The sequence below is a fragment of the Trichechus manatus genome, unplaced genomic scaffold (genome assembly GCF_000243295.1).
Source record: "Trichechus manatus latirostris isolate Lorelei unplaced genomic scaffold, TriManLat1.0 scaffold00282, whole genome shotgun sequence".
NCBI lineage: Eukaryota > Metazoa > Chordata > Mammalia > Sirenia > Trichechidae > Trichechus > Trichechus manatus.
In genome coordinates, this window is record NW_004444218.1 from 1,514,831 (window position 1) to 1,532,448 (window position 17,618).

Here is a 17,618-nt window from a genome sequence, read left to right on the forward strand (position 1 = left end):
CCTTCACCTGAAGTACAATAAAATATTTAAAAAAAAAAAATTATCTCAGGGTAATATTTTCAGGAGTTCAGCAGCACTCCATGGTTCCAGAAAATCTGGAGTCCAGGAAAATTTGAAATTCTGTTCTACATTTCCCCCGTTTTGATCAGGATTCTTCTACAGCATCTTTGGTCAAAACGGTCAGTAGTGGCAGACAAGCACCATGCAATTCTGGTCTCATGGTAAAGAGGGGCTGTTGTTCATGAAGGCAATTAGCCACACATTCCATATCCTCCACCTATCCCTGACTCTCCTTCTTCCTCTGTTACTTCAGGTGAATAAAGATCAATTGTTGTACCTTGGATGGCCACTTGCAAGGTTTTAAGATTCCAGGCAAAAATTGCATTGATTAAGGGTACGTTTGCACAGCCAATTAATGTAATTACTGTCAATAAGTTGTACACTCATAAAAAGTTAAATTGGCAAAAGTTGTGTGATAGATATATTTACAACAACACCGAAAAGAAAAAAGAAAAGAGTAGCTGCTGAGGCTGCTTATGTACCATCAAACATCTCTTGGGATCTGGTTTCTTGGTTTGGAGATTTAGGGTCATGGTTTCATGGGACATCCAGATAATTGGCCTAATATTGTGTTTACTGCTTCCGTTCTACCAGGCCCAGTAGTTTTTTTGATTCCTTTTTATAATTTCTTTTCTTTTCTTTTTTGGATTCTCGTTGCATTCATATATTATTTTCCTGAATTCATTTCATTCTTTCTTCACGTTCTTCCTTAGCTCTTTGGCCATATTTAGTACTCTTGCTTTAAAGTCTTTGTCTAGTAAGTGCATCATCTGGGATTCCACAGGGATAGTTTTGGTTATGTTACCCGAATAGGGTACATGCCCTGGAGCATTTGAGCCAATGAAACGTACTCCAAGACAGAAAGATTGAGAAAGTTTCATTTTAGGGAATGTACACCACTGGGGATCCAACGGCAACGCAGGCTGTCTCTATGGAGTCCCAAAGGCATTTTTGCATTAGAGCTTATATATAATTTTTACAAGGGTTAGAAGTGTTGTTATACATTGTAAGGTAATTACAAGAGACTCTTTATCATATTAAAGAGATAACCTGCCAGATGTTTCCATATCTGACATCTAGGCTCTAATCTTCCTGTTGGTGGTCGTAAGCCACAGGTGGCTGGACAGAGCAAAACAAAGTCATTAAAAAGGTGTGCAAAAAGGAGAAGGCAAAGAAAAAAGAAAAAATACTTACAGATTCGTCGTGGCATTAGTTATGTCAAACTCTCAGTTGCCCATTTTGAAAAGGAGAAAATATGCTGGGGAGTATTATGGTTCAGTCACTTTATATTGTTTTCTTGAATGAGCTATTCTCTTTCCTGGTCCTTCACATGCCTTTTGATTTTTTTTTTTTTTCCTGGGACACTTGCGTATTAGAATGTGGTCTAACTGTGGAAATACAATTCTTCCCCAAGGTTTGATGGGTTTGTTTGTTCTAATTGTTGAAGAATGTAGTTTTTTATTTCTTAAGTGGTTTCCCCTAATTATTTTTGTAAAGACTACCTTCCTGGATGTGTGTGGACACTGAAGTGTCTGTTTTTAGCTTGTGTTCATTTAGTATTTTGAAAGAGATTTCCTTGAATGCCAAGGAAAAAAAAAACTCTAATGTAGTCTTTGCAAATTTGATCTCTGTCAGAGTCTTCCTTCAACGTTTAGCCATGCTTGTACTGAGTCTAGGGATCAGTCCGAGGTGATAGCATAGAGTCTTCTTAGGTCATTTTTGATTATGTGCTTGCCCTAGGCATGCATGTGGTTTTTTCAACTCCCCCATATACACAGTGCTTATGAAACCCTTAATGTCGAAAATAATCTCTCTCCTTGGCTTCCCCTCCCAGTCTTTAGGGGTCTATTGTATGCTTTAATTATACTCTTTAGCCACAAGTGGCTACAGGTGGTTACAGCCTTCCCCTTAGCCCTGTGTTGGCTCCAAGACAGGTCATACTGACACGAGTTCCTTGATTCAGTCCTTCAGGCAGTCCCCACACAGGTTAGAACAGAAGCATAAAAGAATTAGCAAATAAAGTCTGCAACGCTCCATCTAGAGCCAGAGAAGAGACTCTCTCTGGGAATGCTGGCCACTGATGCTTTGAGGTGGCTACACTGAGCTTCGGAGTGAGAGGCACAGGCAAAGATGTTTTACCATTTAGATGGCACTTGTTTTAGTGATTCAAGGTTTGCTTAGTTGCTATAACCCTTTGACCGGTGTCCAGAGTTCTGGCAAGGTTGGTTCTGCGATTTTCTGCTCATGTTCTGTGGTGTTTTAATGGGAGTTTGGGAGTGTGCAACTGCTTTTGCTGCCATCTTTCTCCAAACTCCTATACTTTCTTTTATAATTACATAATTATCTTTAACAGTGCTCATGTGTGTCTGTGCATATTGAATTAACCATCTGGGTCACCTGCTCTCAGACTGAAGAACTTCTTTTAGTATCTCTTATAAGGGGGTATGATAGCAACAAATTCTCTTAGTTCTTGTTTATCTGGGACAGTCCTTATTTCACCTTCATTTTTGGAAGATACATTGCTGACTATAGGATTCTGGGTTCACAGTTTTCTCAGAGCATTTAACTGTCCTTTGGCCTCCATAGTTTCCACTGAGAAATCAGCTGTATATCTTATTGGTGGTCTCTTGTAAATAATGAGTCATTTTTCTCTTGCTGGTTTCAAGATTTTTTCCTTGTTTTTGACTTTCAGCATTTTTCTATGCTGTGTCTGTGGATCTCTTTGCATTTATCCTATTGGGAGTTTGTTGAGCTTCCTGCATGTGTAGATGATTACTTTTTCAATAAATCTGGGAAGTTTTCAGCCAGTATTTCTTTGCATTTTTTTTTCCTTTCTCTCTTCTCTCCTTTTGGTACTCCCATTAGCAGTATATGTCGCTATGCTTAATGGCTAGAACAGAAGACCCTGTGGACCCTGGGAAACACCAAAAAGCAAGAAGAGCATTCTAAAGAGAAAGGAAAGAAGCTAATCTCCTGGTCTTCTAAAGTAAAAATAAATAAACAAATAAACCTGATAGGCTACGGACAATTATAAAACATACGAAGAGACAGGAAAGAATGGCACAAACAAACGAACAAAGTAAGGGGTCAGAAGTAATCCCTGAGGAAGAAAAAACAATGCAGTTACTTGACAAAGATTTCAAAGCATTAGTACTAAAAATGCTCAAAGAGATAAAGGAAGACATGAATAAAGAGCTAAAAGAAATCAGAAAAACAATACAAGAACAAAACAAAAATGTCAACAAAGCGATAGACATCTTTCAAAATATTAGGAATACAGAACTTAAAAGCAAAGTAATAGATATGAATAACACCATGGAAGAGCACAGAAATAGAACTGAAATGACAGAAGAGAGGACCAGTGAACTCAAAGACTGGACCTGTGAGATTTTTCAGTCAGAAAAGCAAACAGAAATAAGAATGACAAAAAATGAACTAAGTCTAAGAGATGTGTGGGACTTCATTACAAGGAATGTTTCACACGTAATGGGAGTTCCAGAGCAAGAAGAAAGAGATGTAGGCTCACAAAAAATATTTGAACAAACAATCTCAGAAAATTTTCCAAACATCATGACAGATGGGAATTTTCCCATCCAAGAAGCACCATGAACTCATACAGAATGAATCCTAAAAGAAACTTACCATGGCATATCATAATTAAATTCTTGAGAACCAAGGACAAAGAGAAAAATTTAAGAGCAGCACGAGAAAAGTGAAATATCACAGAAAATGGGAGCCCAATAAGGTTCAGTGCTGACTTCTGTTCAGAAACTGCGCAAGCAAGAAGGCGATGGGGCGACATGTTTAAAGTGCTGAAAGAAAACAACTGTCAGCCAAGAATAATATATCCAGTAAAATTCCAGTCCGCAAATGAGGGTGAAATTAAAACATGCCCAGATAAACGAAAATTAAGAGAATTTGTTAATGCCAGGCCGGCTGTACAAGAAATACCGTAGTCCTCCAGAAAGAAAAGTAATGACGCTTAACAGCCACCTGAATACATACAATAGTAAAATTAATGTAAACATAGATTACAGGGAAACCTAGATACAAAGTTGCAACTGATGACAACATCAAAATAAAATGGGAGATGATTGGTGTAGATATAGAATTTTAATATGTTGAGGAAGTTAAGGCGGTTTCAAGATATAACAGGTTGTTTAAAATGTAGAATCTTAAATGTAATCTTCACAGTAACCACAAGAAAGTAAATAAAACTACTTGCCAAAATATAGAAGGGAAACAAAAAACACTCTAAATACTAATCACAAAACAATACTAAATAAAAGGAAAAGAAAATCTATATTTAAAAAGAGCTCAGCGCTGAAGGTAGAGGAAGAAGCCACTAATCTCACACGCAGAAAAAGGTGTAACAAAATGGCTGAAGTAAATCCTCCCTTATCAATAATTTCAGTGAATGTAAACAAATTAAATGCTCCCAGTCAAAAGACAAGCAGTGGCAGAATGGATACAAAATGAAAAGACACTTCACCAAAGAGGATATTCGAGTGGTCAACAAACGTATGAAAAGATGTTCACTGTCATTAGCCATTATCCGTTGCCATTGAGTTGATTTCAACTCATAGCAACCCTATAGGACGGAGTAGAACTGCTCCATAGGGTTTCTAAGGAGCAGTGAATTCAAACTGCCGACCTTTTGATTAGCAGCCAAGATCTTAACCACTGTGCCCACAACCAGGGCTCCATATTAGCCATTAGAGAGATGCAAATCAAAACTATAATGAGATACCACCTCACCCCTGCTAAAATGTCACTGATAAAAAAAAAACAATAACAGAAAACAACAAATGTTGGTGAGGATGTGGGGAGACTGGAACCTGTTATGTATTGAATCATGTCCCACAAAAATATGTGTTGTAAATCCTAACCCCTATATTTGTTGATGTAATCCCATTTGGGAATAGGATTTTCTTTGTTATGTTAATGAGGCCATATCAGTGTAGGCATGTCTTAAGCCAATCACCTTTGTGATATAAAACAAGCATATTAGGCACAGAGAAGAAGCAGAAATGGCGGAGATAGATGCCATGCCACATGAAGATCGTCACATGAAGATCTCCAAGGAACCAAGGAACAGAGGCCGAAAAGAGACAAGTACACTTCCCTAGAGCCAGTGTCCTGAATTCAGACTTCTAGACTCCTAAACTTTGAGAAAATAAATTTCTGTTTGTTAAAGCCACCCACTTGTGGTATTTCTTTAACTCAGAGAGAACCCTTATCCACCCTTGGTGGGAACATAAAATGGTACAACTACTGTGGAAACAGTATGGCGATTACTCAAAAAACTAAAAATAAACTATCTTATGATCCAGCAATTCCACTCCTAGGTATACACCCTAGGGATCTAATTGAAGAGACACAAACAGACGTATGCAAACCTATGTTCACTGCAGCACTCTTTACAATAGTAAAAAGATGCCCATTAATGAATGAATGGATAAACAAAATGTGGTACATACATACAATGGAATACTACACAGATATAAGGAAAAATGAGCTCCTGACACATCTTACAATGTGGATGAACCTGGAGGACATTATGCTGAATGAAATAAGTCAGTCACAAAAGGACAAATATTGTATGATCCCACTTTTATGAAATGCCAAGAAGAGGTACATATACAGAGACCAATGTTCACTGGTGGTTACCAGGGGTGTAGTGGGGAGAAGAAGGGAATCATTCTCTAGATAGTACTCACTTTTTGTTTATGATGATGGGAAAGGTAGCCCCAAATAGGGGTGAAGTATGCACAGCTTGACTAATGTAACTGATGCCACCAAGCTGTACACAAGAAAAAGCCCTAGGAAACCCTATGGGGCAGTTTTACTCTGTCTTATAGGGTCGCTATGAGTTGGAATCAACGGCACACAACAAGTGAGATGCTTCAACAAATGGATACAATACTAGAAGTGCTTACTCATCAAGAAATTTGGAAGACAAGCTACCTGGCTAACTGACTGGAAAAGATCCATATTTTTGCCCATTCCAAAGAAAGGCAATCAAATGGAATGCAGAAATTATTGAACAACATCATTAATATCACATTCTAGCAAAATTTTGCTGAAGATAATTCAAAAACGACTCTAGTCATACATCAACAGGGAACTGCCAGAAGCAGTTCCTCTAAATTGCAGTAATTCCAACTTCCTGCCATTCATTCCTGAGCTCTGGGGTGGGGGGCGGGGGGAGGCAGCTGCTTCTTGCACTTGTACCTCCACCATAAGCTGAGGTTCTCTTTTTATCCTTTCAGATACCTAGTAACAACTTTATTTCCTGTTACGGCTAGTTTGTATTTAATTCTCTCTGAGTAACTGGTGTGGTTTCTGTCTCCGGGCTGGATTTGATTGATATAGCTCCCATTCTTGCCCTTCCTCTATTTTCATTTTATTCACCTCACAATAATATCATTCAACATTTTGCACCCACTTACAATGTATCTTGGTCGGTTTACCGCACTCTATTACTTTTTTTATTTCTTGAACTTCTATTTGGTTCTTTTTAAAATCTGCTTGGTCACTCTTTATAGTCTCAGGTTGCCTGCATGTATTATTAACCTTGTCATTTAGGTTTTTAAACATATTACATATAGTAATTTAAAGTCTGTTTCTGATAATTGCATCATCTTGATCCTTGTGGGTCTGTACTGCTGCTTCTTGTTCTCCTGATTCTTGCTTGTGGTGCCGTGTTTCCTTGAATGGTTATTGTTTTTCACCATGAGCTGCTTCTTTTCCTTGAATTTTATTTGCAGGATGAAGGTCTACAAGAATCACTGTAGGATGTATTCCCTAGGTGAAATTACTAAACGTGTATGCATAGATTTCACCACATTACCCTCTTCACACCCTTGCCAACACAGTGTTATGAAAGTTTTTGACCTTTACTGATCTGATAGGCTAAAGGAATGATAGAGGTAGATAAGTAGCTGCTGTCGAGTTGACTTTGACTCATGACTACTTTATATACAAAATGAAACATTGCCAGGTCCTTCCTGTATCATCCTCATAATTGCTGACCTCTTCAAGTCCACCCTTGTGACTATTGTGCCAGTCCATCTCACCGAGGGTCTCCCTCACCCTCACTGACCCTGCGCTTCACCAAACATGATGTCCTCCTCCAGTGTTTGATCTCTCCTGATGGTGTGTCCAAAGCAAGCGAGTTGGACAATGCTCTGCTGTGATCCATAAGGTTTCTATTGACTAATTTTTGGAAGTGGATTGCCAGGCCTTCTTTCTAGTCTTAGTCTCGAAGCTCCTCTGAGACCTGTCCACCATGGACCACCCTCCTGATATTCAGAATACTGGTGGCATAACTTCCAGCATCACAGCAACCTGCAAACCACTGCGGTATGAAAAACTGACAGATGGGTAGTAGATATAGGTTTGAAAATTGTGGTTTTTTAATGAATTATTTGTTCATAATTTTTTGCTCATTAAAAAAATTTTTTTTTCAGGAATACTTGGCAAGTTACCCATCTATGGTAAGAATATTAGAATCCTTTTCAAATCAGAACATTTAGTTCCTTTACAAGTACAGACACTGGACCAGCTCCTGACTTACGACCAATTCTGTCATTTTGTTTAACCAAAGTTTTCTTAAAATTCTTTCTTTTAGGGTGTAAATTTTTAATCTTGACTCAAAAAAGCCCTGGGGAAGGTGATTTAGGGAATGACACTATTAGTCCTAAAAGAGTTTATATACTGTTTGGAGTAAAGGGTACTTGGGGTCACAGGCATTATTGCCAAAATATGGAAATTTGGGAAATGTAGTACTACTCACAACAATAATCAGCTCTGTTGTTAGGAGATGAGGCCACACTGATGTTGAAAGGGCAGCATGAAGAAGCCTTGGCTAATAAAAAAGGGCCTTCGGTTAATACTGGAAAAGAAATTTAATTTGAAAGTGAACTGTCTGCTCTATCCTTCAACAAATGTTTGGTTACTAGATTTTCAAGTGATTGTGCCAGTAATTGCACCAAAAACAAATGAACAAACCAAATCCCTTGCCATCGAGTTGATTACGACTCATGGCGACCCTACAGGACAGAGTAAAACTGCCCTATAGGGTTTCCAAGGCACAGCTGGTGAATTTGAACTGCCAACTTTTGGGTTAGCAGCCACTCTTAACCACTGTGCCACCAGGGCTCCAGTAGTTGCACCATCACTGTGTTATTCACGGTGGATCATCTCTTAGAATGACCAATGAGCAACATGTAAAGTAGAGGATACCAACTGCACCATGAGGGTGCGCATGCGGAATGCCATAAGCTTCCCTCTCTCTGACAGCAAGTCATCTGCATGCAAACATGTCCTCAAATAGAGCCTGGGGAAAACCATGAACGCTGGGCAAGCCAAGTGTGGGCTCCAGTTCCAGACCTGTTACCACCATTGTGCGACCACAGGCAATCTGGGTGGCCCTCTCTGGTCTTTGGTTGGTCATCTGCCACTAGATGACCTTTGTAGACCCTCACACTTGTATTCTGACAGTGTTCACTTAAAATGAGCCAGGAAATATATTTCCTAAGGGAGCCGTGACAGAGCATTAGGCAGAAACCCATCTGTAACACACACTTGGAGGCACTTTTGCCGTGTATAGGGCATATTTATGCCTGAATAAGAAAAAATGGCCCTGAACTCAACCGTCCAGTTTGAGGTAGAACTGCCACCACCGTCCCCTCTGTACACATGGAAGGCCCAAGGCAAAAGCAGCTCAGTGACTTGGTTTACCACTCCTGAAAACCCCTCACTCAGGGAACTTGCATAGGAAAGTCCCAACTTCGTCCACCTCTCAGGGCACCAGGTGAGTACAGTCCCGGACCCGGATCGCCTGGACTGCGGCTGCGCGCGCGGTGCGGGACTACTTTTCGCCGACCCTTCGCAGGCGGGCGGAGGGACTAGTACCGCGTAGGGGTACCCGCGCGACGAAGGCGGCGCAGATGGGAAGGGAAGCGGGATGAGGTGGAGGGATCTGGGTGCAGACGAGGTGGTCAGTGCGCCTGCGCTTCACCGCCACCTCTCCTCAGCTGGCGCGAGGGGAGCAGGTGCCGCCGCCGCTTCAGCTCCACGCCCGCCACGGCGGAGACCCTCCCCATCCGCTTCTAGGAGCACTTACAGGTGAGGCTGGTCCAGCTCCGAAGCCAGAGGGGCCCAGTCTTGTCACCGCGGGCCGCGTGCGAGGGGATCACGGCGAGGGCGGGCTCGCGTGCGGCCCGGCCTCCCCGGCACGAGAGCGTGTCTCCGGCGGCTGCTCTGAAGGAGCGCTATCTGCGGGGCTTCTCTGACGGTGAGCACCTGAAACTCGGCCGAGCCCTCAGTGCTCATGACCCAGAGGGGAGCAAACGCCCATCTCGGTGCCTTTGAAAAGCTGTATGAAGTCTGGTGATCAATGCTCCAGTATTCCAGCCGTAAGCGTCGTTGTTGTTAGGTGTCCTGGACTCCATACGATTCATAGCGACCCTATGTGACAGAGTAGAACTGCCCCATAGGGTTTTCTAGTGTTAAATCATACTCAGTCATACTAAGCCAATAATAGAAATTGACTGAAGTTTATTGAGTATACGATTTGCAAATCGGGATAACATTACCACTGTTGTTGTTAGGTGCCGTCAAGTTGGTTCCGACTCATAGCGACCCTATGCACCACATAACAAAACACTGCCTGGTCCTGCGCCATGCTCATAATTGTTATGCATGAGCCCATTGTTGCAGCCACTGTGTCAGTCCATCTCCTTGAGGGTCTTCTTTTTCTCTCACTCTCTGCTTTACCAAGCATGATGTCCTTCTCTAGGGACTGAGCCCTCTTGACAACATGTCCAAAGTATGTAAGAGGTAGTCTCGCCATCCTTCCTTCTAAGGAGCATTCCGGTTGTACTTCTTCCAAGACAGATTTGTTCCTTCTTTTGGCAGTCGATGGTATATTCAATATTCTTCGCCAGCACCACAATTCAAAGCTATCAATTCTTCTTTAGTCTTACTTATTCATCATACAGCTTTCACATGCATATGAGACGATTGAAAACACCATGGCTTGGGTCAGGCGCATCTTAGTCTTCAAGGTGACATCTTTGCTTTTCAACACTTTAAAGAGGTCTTTTGCAGCAGATTTGCCCAATGCAATGTGTCTTTTGATTTCCTGACTGCTGCTTCCATGTGTGTTGATTGTGGATCCAAGTAAAATGAAATCCTTCACAACTTCAATCTTTTCTTCGTTTATCATGATGTTGCTTGTTGATCCAGTTGTGAGGATTTTTGTTTTCTTTATGTTGTGGTGTAATCCATACCAAAAGCTGTGGTCTTTGATCTTTACCAGTAAGTGCTTCAAGTCCTCTTCACTTCAGCAAGCAAGATTGTGTCATCTGCGTATTGCAGGTTGTTAATGAGTCTTCCTCCAATCCTGATGCCGCTTTCTTTTTCATATAGTCCAGCTTCTCAGACTATTTGTTCAGCATACAGATTGAATAGGGATGGTGAAAGGATGCAACCCTAATGCACACCTTTCCTGACTTTAAAGCACACAATATCCTCTTATTCTGTCTGAATAACTGCCTCTTGATCTGTCTACAGGTTCCTCATGAGCACAATTAAGTGTTCCGGAATTCCCATACTTCTCAATGTTATCCATAATTTGTTATGATCCACACAGTTGAATGCCTTTGCATAGTCAGTAAAACACAGGGAAACATCTTTTTGGTACTCAGCTTTCAGCCAGAATCCATCTGACATCAGCAATGATATCCCTGGTTCCACGTCCTCTTCTGAATCCTGCCTGAATTTCTGGCAGTTCCCTGTTGACATACTGCTGCAGCTGTTTTTGAATGATCTTCAGCAAAATTTTACTTGCGTGTGATATTAATGATATTATTCAGTAATTTCCACATTCAGTTGGATCATCTTTCTTGGGAATATGCATAAATATGGATCTCTTCCAGCCAGTTGGCAAGGTAGCTGTCTTCCAAATTTCTTGGCATAGACGAGTGAACCCTTCCAGCACTGCATCCGTTTGTTAAAACATCTCAGTTGATATTCCGTCAATTCCTGGAGGCTTGTTCTTCACCAATGCCTTCAGTGCAGCTTGGACTTCTTCCTTCAGTACGATCAGTTCCTGATCATATGCTACCTCTTGAAATGGTTGAACGTCGACCACTTCCTTTTGGTATAATGACTCTCTGTATTCCTTCCATTTTTTATTTTCATGCTTCCTGCATCATTTAATATTTTCTCATAGAATCCTTCACTATTGCAACGCAAGGCTTGAATTTTTTCTTCAGTTCTTTCAGCTTGAGGAATGCTGAGCGTGTTCTTCCCTTTTGATTTTCTATCTCCAGCTCTTTGCACGTCATTATAATACTTTACTTTGTCTTCTTGAGCTGCCCTTTGAAATCTTCTGTTAAGTTCTTTTACTTCATCATTTTTTCCTTTTGCTTTAGCTACTCGGCGTTCAAGAGCAAGTTTCAGAGTCTCTTCTGACATCCATTTTGGTCTTTCCTTTCTTTCCTGTCTTTTTAATGACCTCTTGCTTTCTTCATGTATGACGTCCTTGATGTCATTCCACAACTTGTCTGGTCTTTGGTCATTAGTGTTCAATGCGTAAAATCTATTCTTGAGATGGTCTCTAAGTTCGGGGGGATATACTCAAGGTTGTACTTTGGCTCTCGTGGACTTGTTCTAATTTTCTTCAGTTTCAACTTGAACTTGCATCTGAGCAATTAATGGTCTGTTCCGCAGTTGGCCCCTGACCTTATTCTGACTGATGATACTGAGCTTTTCCATCGTTTCTTTCCACAGATATAGTTGATTTGATTCCTGTGTATTCCATCTGGCAAGGTCCATGTGTATAGTCACCATTTATGTTGGTGAAAAAAGGTATTTGCAATGAAGAAGTCATTGGTCTTGAAAAATTGTATCATGTTATCTCCGGCATCATTTCTATCACCAAGGCCATATTTTCCGAATACTGATCCTTTTTCTTTGTTTCCAACTTTCACGTTCCAATTACCAGTAATTTTCAGTGCATCCTGATTGCATGTTTGATCGATTTCAGACTGAAGAAGTTGGTAAAGATCTTCAACTTCTTCATCTTTAGCCTTAGTGGTTGGTGCGTAAATTTGAATGACAGTCGTATTAACTGGTCTTCCTTGCAGGTGTATGGATATTTTTCTATCACTGACAGCATTGTACTTCAGGATAGATGTTGAAATGTTGTTTTTGACGATGAATGCACACCATTCCTCTTCAAGTTGTCATTCCTGGCGTAGTAGACCATATGGTTGTCTGATTCAGAATGGCCAATACCAGTCCATTTCAGCTCACTCACTAATGCCTAGGATACTGATGCTTATGCATTCCGTTTCATTTTTGATGATTTCCAATTTTCCTAGATTCATACTTTGTACGTTCCACGTTCCAATTATTAATGGATGTTTGCAGGTGTTTCTTCTCATTTTGAGTCATGCCACATCAGCAAATGAAGGTCCGGAAAACTTGACTCCATCCACATCATTAAGGTCAACTCTACTTTGAGGAGGCAGCTCTTTCCTAGTTGTCTTTTGAGTGCCTTCCAACCTGAAGGCTCATCTTCCGGCACTATATCAGACAATGTTCTGCTGCTATTCATAAGGTTTTCACTGGCTAATTCTTTTCAGAAGTAGACTGCTGGGTCCTTCTTCCTAGTCTGTCTTAGTCTGGAAGCTCAGCTGCAACCTGTCCACCATGGGTGACTCTGCTGGTATCTGAATACCGGTGGCATAGTTTCCAGCATCACAGCAACACGCAAGCCCCCACAGTGTGACAAACTGACAGACACATGGGGAAAAAATGTTACTACTAGGGAGTCAAAAATGTTCCAAAGATAAAAAGAACTTACAAGAATTCTTATATCCCATCTTATCGACATTGCCATGGAAAAGGGCCAGAACAGTGTTTATATAGCAGTTTACCCTAAAAGAGACTGTGGAGTTTCTGCTTCTAGAAACTGACTGCACATAGATAACTCTTTAAAAGAGCCCAGTGTCTAAGGCAAAACTGTCTTCACTAAGGTGCTTACCAGGCTATTGTGTGACTTAAAGGTGACTTTTAGGAGACCAGTTTCTTCAAGGCTCAAGATTCAAAAGGACATCTAAGGGAAATGGTTTGGGTGTGTTACTCAAACTCCGTTGTCCCCAGAAATCTGGATTCCAGGAGAATTGAAACTTTTTCTCACTAGGCTGTAATCTTTATGGGAGCCAATCACCAGTTCTTTCTCCTGAGGAGCTGTTGGGTGGGTTCAAATGCCAGCCTTTTGTTTAGCAGCTGAAATCCACTTGTGTCTGATATGAAGTTCCCTCTTTGGGTCTTTTGATTCTGACACCAGAGTTTGTGACTGGTCTGTGGTCATGAGGGTGTCTCGTTGGGGAGGGTCGTCAAAGTGTGTGTTTTCATAACACCCTTCCAATATAAGAACACGAATTTTAGCTTTTTAATAAGGTCTCAATTTGTTTTAAAAGGAGCCTTGGTGGTACACTGGTTAGGTGCTCAGCTGCTAACCAGAAGGTTGGCAGTTCAGACCCACCAGCCACTCCGGGAGAAAGATGTGGCAGTTTGCTTCTGTAAAGATTTTAAGGAGCCCTAATGGCACAGTAGCGCCCGATTGCTACAACCCACCAGCTGCTCTGTGGTAGAAAGATGTGGCAGTCTGCCTCTTTAAAGATTATAGCCTTGGAAACCCAATGGGGAGTCCTACTGTGTCCTACAGGGTTGCTATGAGTGTTAATCAACTCCATGGCTATCTCTAGCTCTCGTAATGTATTTGTGCTACAGGAAAATCAAGACTGGCTGCCTGTGTTTGAACAAAGGCTTGGTCCAGGCCCTGTGCAAAGTACTTCTTTACTCACCTCATCTCCTTCACCTGTCACTCCTATGAAGGATAATATTTACTACTCACATGTCACAGGTGAGAAGAAGAGGCTAGGTGCTTCATGTTAAATCATTGCGATCCCATGAGATAGTTTTATTATTATCTCTGTTTTCTAGATGAGGAAACTGAGGCACAAAGATGTCTTGAATCATCGTACAGAAAACATATATATATATATAAAGATCTATCTTCAAGAGTGTATCCAGATACAGGATATGTTTAACAGTAGTGTTTATTAGGAGCCCTGGGTGGTGCAAATGGTTACGCACTTGACTACTAGCCAAAAGGTTGGGAGTTCAGACCCACCCAGAGGCACCTCAGAAGACGGGCCTGGCAATCTGCTTCCAAAAGGTAACAGCCTTGAAAACCCTATGAAGCAGTTCTGCTCTGTGCACGTAGGGTCGCCATGAGTCAGAATCAACCTGATGGCAACTGACAACAACTGTTTATTAATATAACTCTGGGACAGTAGTTTTTGACACCCTGTCACTCCACTCTGTTAGTATTTGTTTGCTTTCTCTTGCTTTTCCTGTTGGTTTTTTTTCCCCCCCTTGCTTCTCCGCCTAATCTGCTGCTTTTAGTTTCTTCTCTCACATTTTCTTCTTCCACTGCTCTTGCTTAAAGCCTGCTGGTGGCCCCCATGCCAGGAAGATAACCATCGCCCTTGGCTGGCTGGAAGAGAGGAAGATGCCACAAAGCTGGGGTAGCAAAGTTCCATGACAAAATTAGAGTCCAAAATGATCTTGACATGCCAGAATCCAACTAGTTGACATTTAACAGAAATAAATATAGGGTCTTATGCATTGGTTTTAAAATACTACAGAAAAGCTGCAGTGGTGTCATTTGAGAAGGTTCTCTAAAGTACTATACACATGTAATTATTAAATGATCCCCGAAGTAGCCTAGTCCTAGCATGTAAGTTCTGGGAAAACCTTAGTATCCTCGTTTTTTCATAGGTCTCATCAAAAAAGCTCCTTCTGAAGCTGGGAAAGATTTGTTGGAAAGTTTGAAATATAAAATATATTCTTAAACTACAGGTGAACTAACTCTAACTGCCTAAAATAAGTAACTTCTTTACTAATTAGTTATGTAGCATACATGTGCCAGGCACTGTGCTGGGCACCAGGATAAGGCAGTGAATAAGAAATAAGAAAGAGACATACAGAAGGAAAAAGGACTAGCATCTACAAAGGCACAGAAGCGTGAAAACATAGGGATGTTCAGTGCAACCTGAACATTGCTGGCTTCTTTGATACTAGCAATTGATGTTTTCACTAACAGTTCTGTATAAACACAGCTGCAACTCTCCCAGTCAGTTTCCTGTCCCTACCAAAAAAAAAAAACCCAAAAAATCCTGTTGCCATTGAGTCAGCTCTGACTCATGGCGACCCCATGTGTGTTACAGTAGAACTGTGTTCCATAGGATTTTCAGTCTTTAATCTTATGGAAGTAAATTGCCAGGCCTTTCTTCCACATTTCTGCTGGGGAGATTTGAGCCATTAACCTTTCTATTGGTAACCAAGTGCAAACCATTTGTGCAACCCAGGGACCTTACTGTCCCTAAGCGTCTAATATACAGAGACCATAGAGCTGTCAGATGAGTAATTTCTTTTTACGTTTTCTCCAGTATCAGACTGGAATTTGGATTCATTTAATTGCAGTTCTTGAGAACTGAAAAGGATCATTAGATTGTATCTTGTTTTCTTTTTATTAACTCTAAACTTACACTAACTGTTTAAATGTGTAGCTGGATAACTTATCAGAATAGTTACACTAGAAATCAAGAGTCCTGAGTTATTTCTATAAACTAGTGAACAAAACTGGCTTTGGATGTATTATTTCACTTCTCTTTTTACAGATTTTACAGATTCTGTTTCTTTATATGGAATAGAGCTCAGTAGTATTTTTGGTGTAAAAGTGGGATTGTCCTGTGTGTTTATCATTCATATAAATGCTACCAGTGTTCTCTAGTCATTGCACAGTTAAAATTGCCACTGCCTGTTTCCAAGACTGGAAGATAACTACCCCTAGTTGAGAACAACCACTGTCTTCGCTTCTTCTGGTTCTAACAGTCTCTGACTTATTTTTGGATCTACTGTTCTAAAATATTAAAACACTGTCTTATGTTTGTGAAATACTTCTACTTTTTTATTTAAAACATCACAGATGTGTGTATATGTTTATCTATAAAGAGTGTGATTAATGTTTAAGGACCTACTATGCTTAGGAGATTGGGTACAAATTCTTTTTTTTTTAATTGTACTTTAGATGAAGGTTTATAGAGCAAATTAGTTTTGCATTAAACTATTAATACATGTACTGTTTTATGACAGTTGCTAACCCCACGACATGTCAGCACTCTCCCGTTTTCTACCGTGGGCTCCACATTACCAGCTTTCCTCTTCCTTCCTGCCCTCTTGTCCCTGCCCTGGGCTTATGTGCCCATGTAGTCTCGTTTTGTTTTATGGGCCTGTCCAATCTTTGGCTGAAGGGTGAACCTGAGGAGTGACTTCAGTACTGAGTTAAAAGCGTGCCCGGGGGCCATACTCTCAAATTTCTCCAGTCTCTGTCAGGCCAGTAAGTCTGGTCTTTTTTTGTGAGTTAGAATTTTGCTCTGCATTTTTCTCCAGCTCTGTCCAGAACCCTCTGTTGAAATCCCTGTCAGAGCAGTTGGTGGTGGTAGCTGAGCACCATCTAGTTGTGCTGGACTCAGTCTGATGGAGGCTGTGGTACGTGTCGTCCATTAGTCCTTTGGAGTAATCTTTCCCTTGTGTCTGTGGTTTTCTTAATTCTCCCTTGCTCCAGATGGGGTGAAACCAGTGGAGTATCTTAGATGTCCGCTCACAAGCGTTTAAGACTCCAGATGCTGCTCACCAAAGTAGGATGTAGAACATTTTCTTTATAAACTATGTTATGCCAATTGAGCTGGATATCCCCTGAGACCATGGTCCCCAGACCTCAGCCCAGTAATTCAGTCCCTTAGGGAGTTTGGATGTGTCTATGATGCTTCCAAGGTCTTGCCTTGGTCAAGTTGTGCTGGCTTCCACAGTATTGTGTAGTGTCTTACCCTTCACCAAAGTTACCACTTATCTATTGTCTATTTAGTGGTTTTCTGTCACCCCTCCCCTCCCTCGTAACCATCAAAGATTGTTTCTTTTTGTGTGTAAACCTTTTCTTGAGTTTTATAATAGTAGTCTCATATAATATTTGCCCTTTTGTGATTGACTTATTTCATTCAGCATAATGCCCTCCAGATTCATCCATGTTGTGAAATTTTTGCAGTCATTATTGTTCTTTATCATTGCATAGTATTCCATTGAGCGTATGTACCATAGTTTGTTCTATCCATTCAGCTGTTGATGGGAACTTAGGTTGTTTCCATCTTTTTGCTAGTGTGAATAGTGCTGCAGTGAACATGAGTATGTGTATGTCTATTCATGTGACAGCTCTTACTTCTCTAGGATATATTCCTAGGAGTGGGATTGCTGGATCATATGATATTTCTGTTCTAGCTTTTTAAGGAAGCGCCATATCGTTTTCTAAAATGGTTGTACCATTTTGCATTCCTTGGTACAAATTCTTGATGACATTTGGAGTTGAATTCACAGTGTCATCATATTAACCCAACACTGATCCTCAAATTAAGAAT

General features: G+C 40.8%; 1 protein-coding gene across 1 annotated transcript in view; it reads left to right on the plus strand.

Moving 5' to 3' along the window:
* CLTCL1 (clathrin heavy chain like 1) overlaps positions 1-17,618 on the plus strand; it is a 239,482-nt gene that overhangs the window by 63,952 nt on the left and 157,912 nt on the right. Inside the window, 1 exon segment of the mRNA XM_012559608.1 lies at positions 9,102-9,299. Coding sequence (XP_012415062.1) covers positions 9,102-9,299 — 198 coding nt within the window.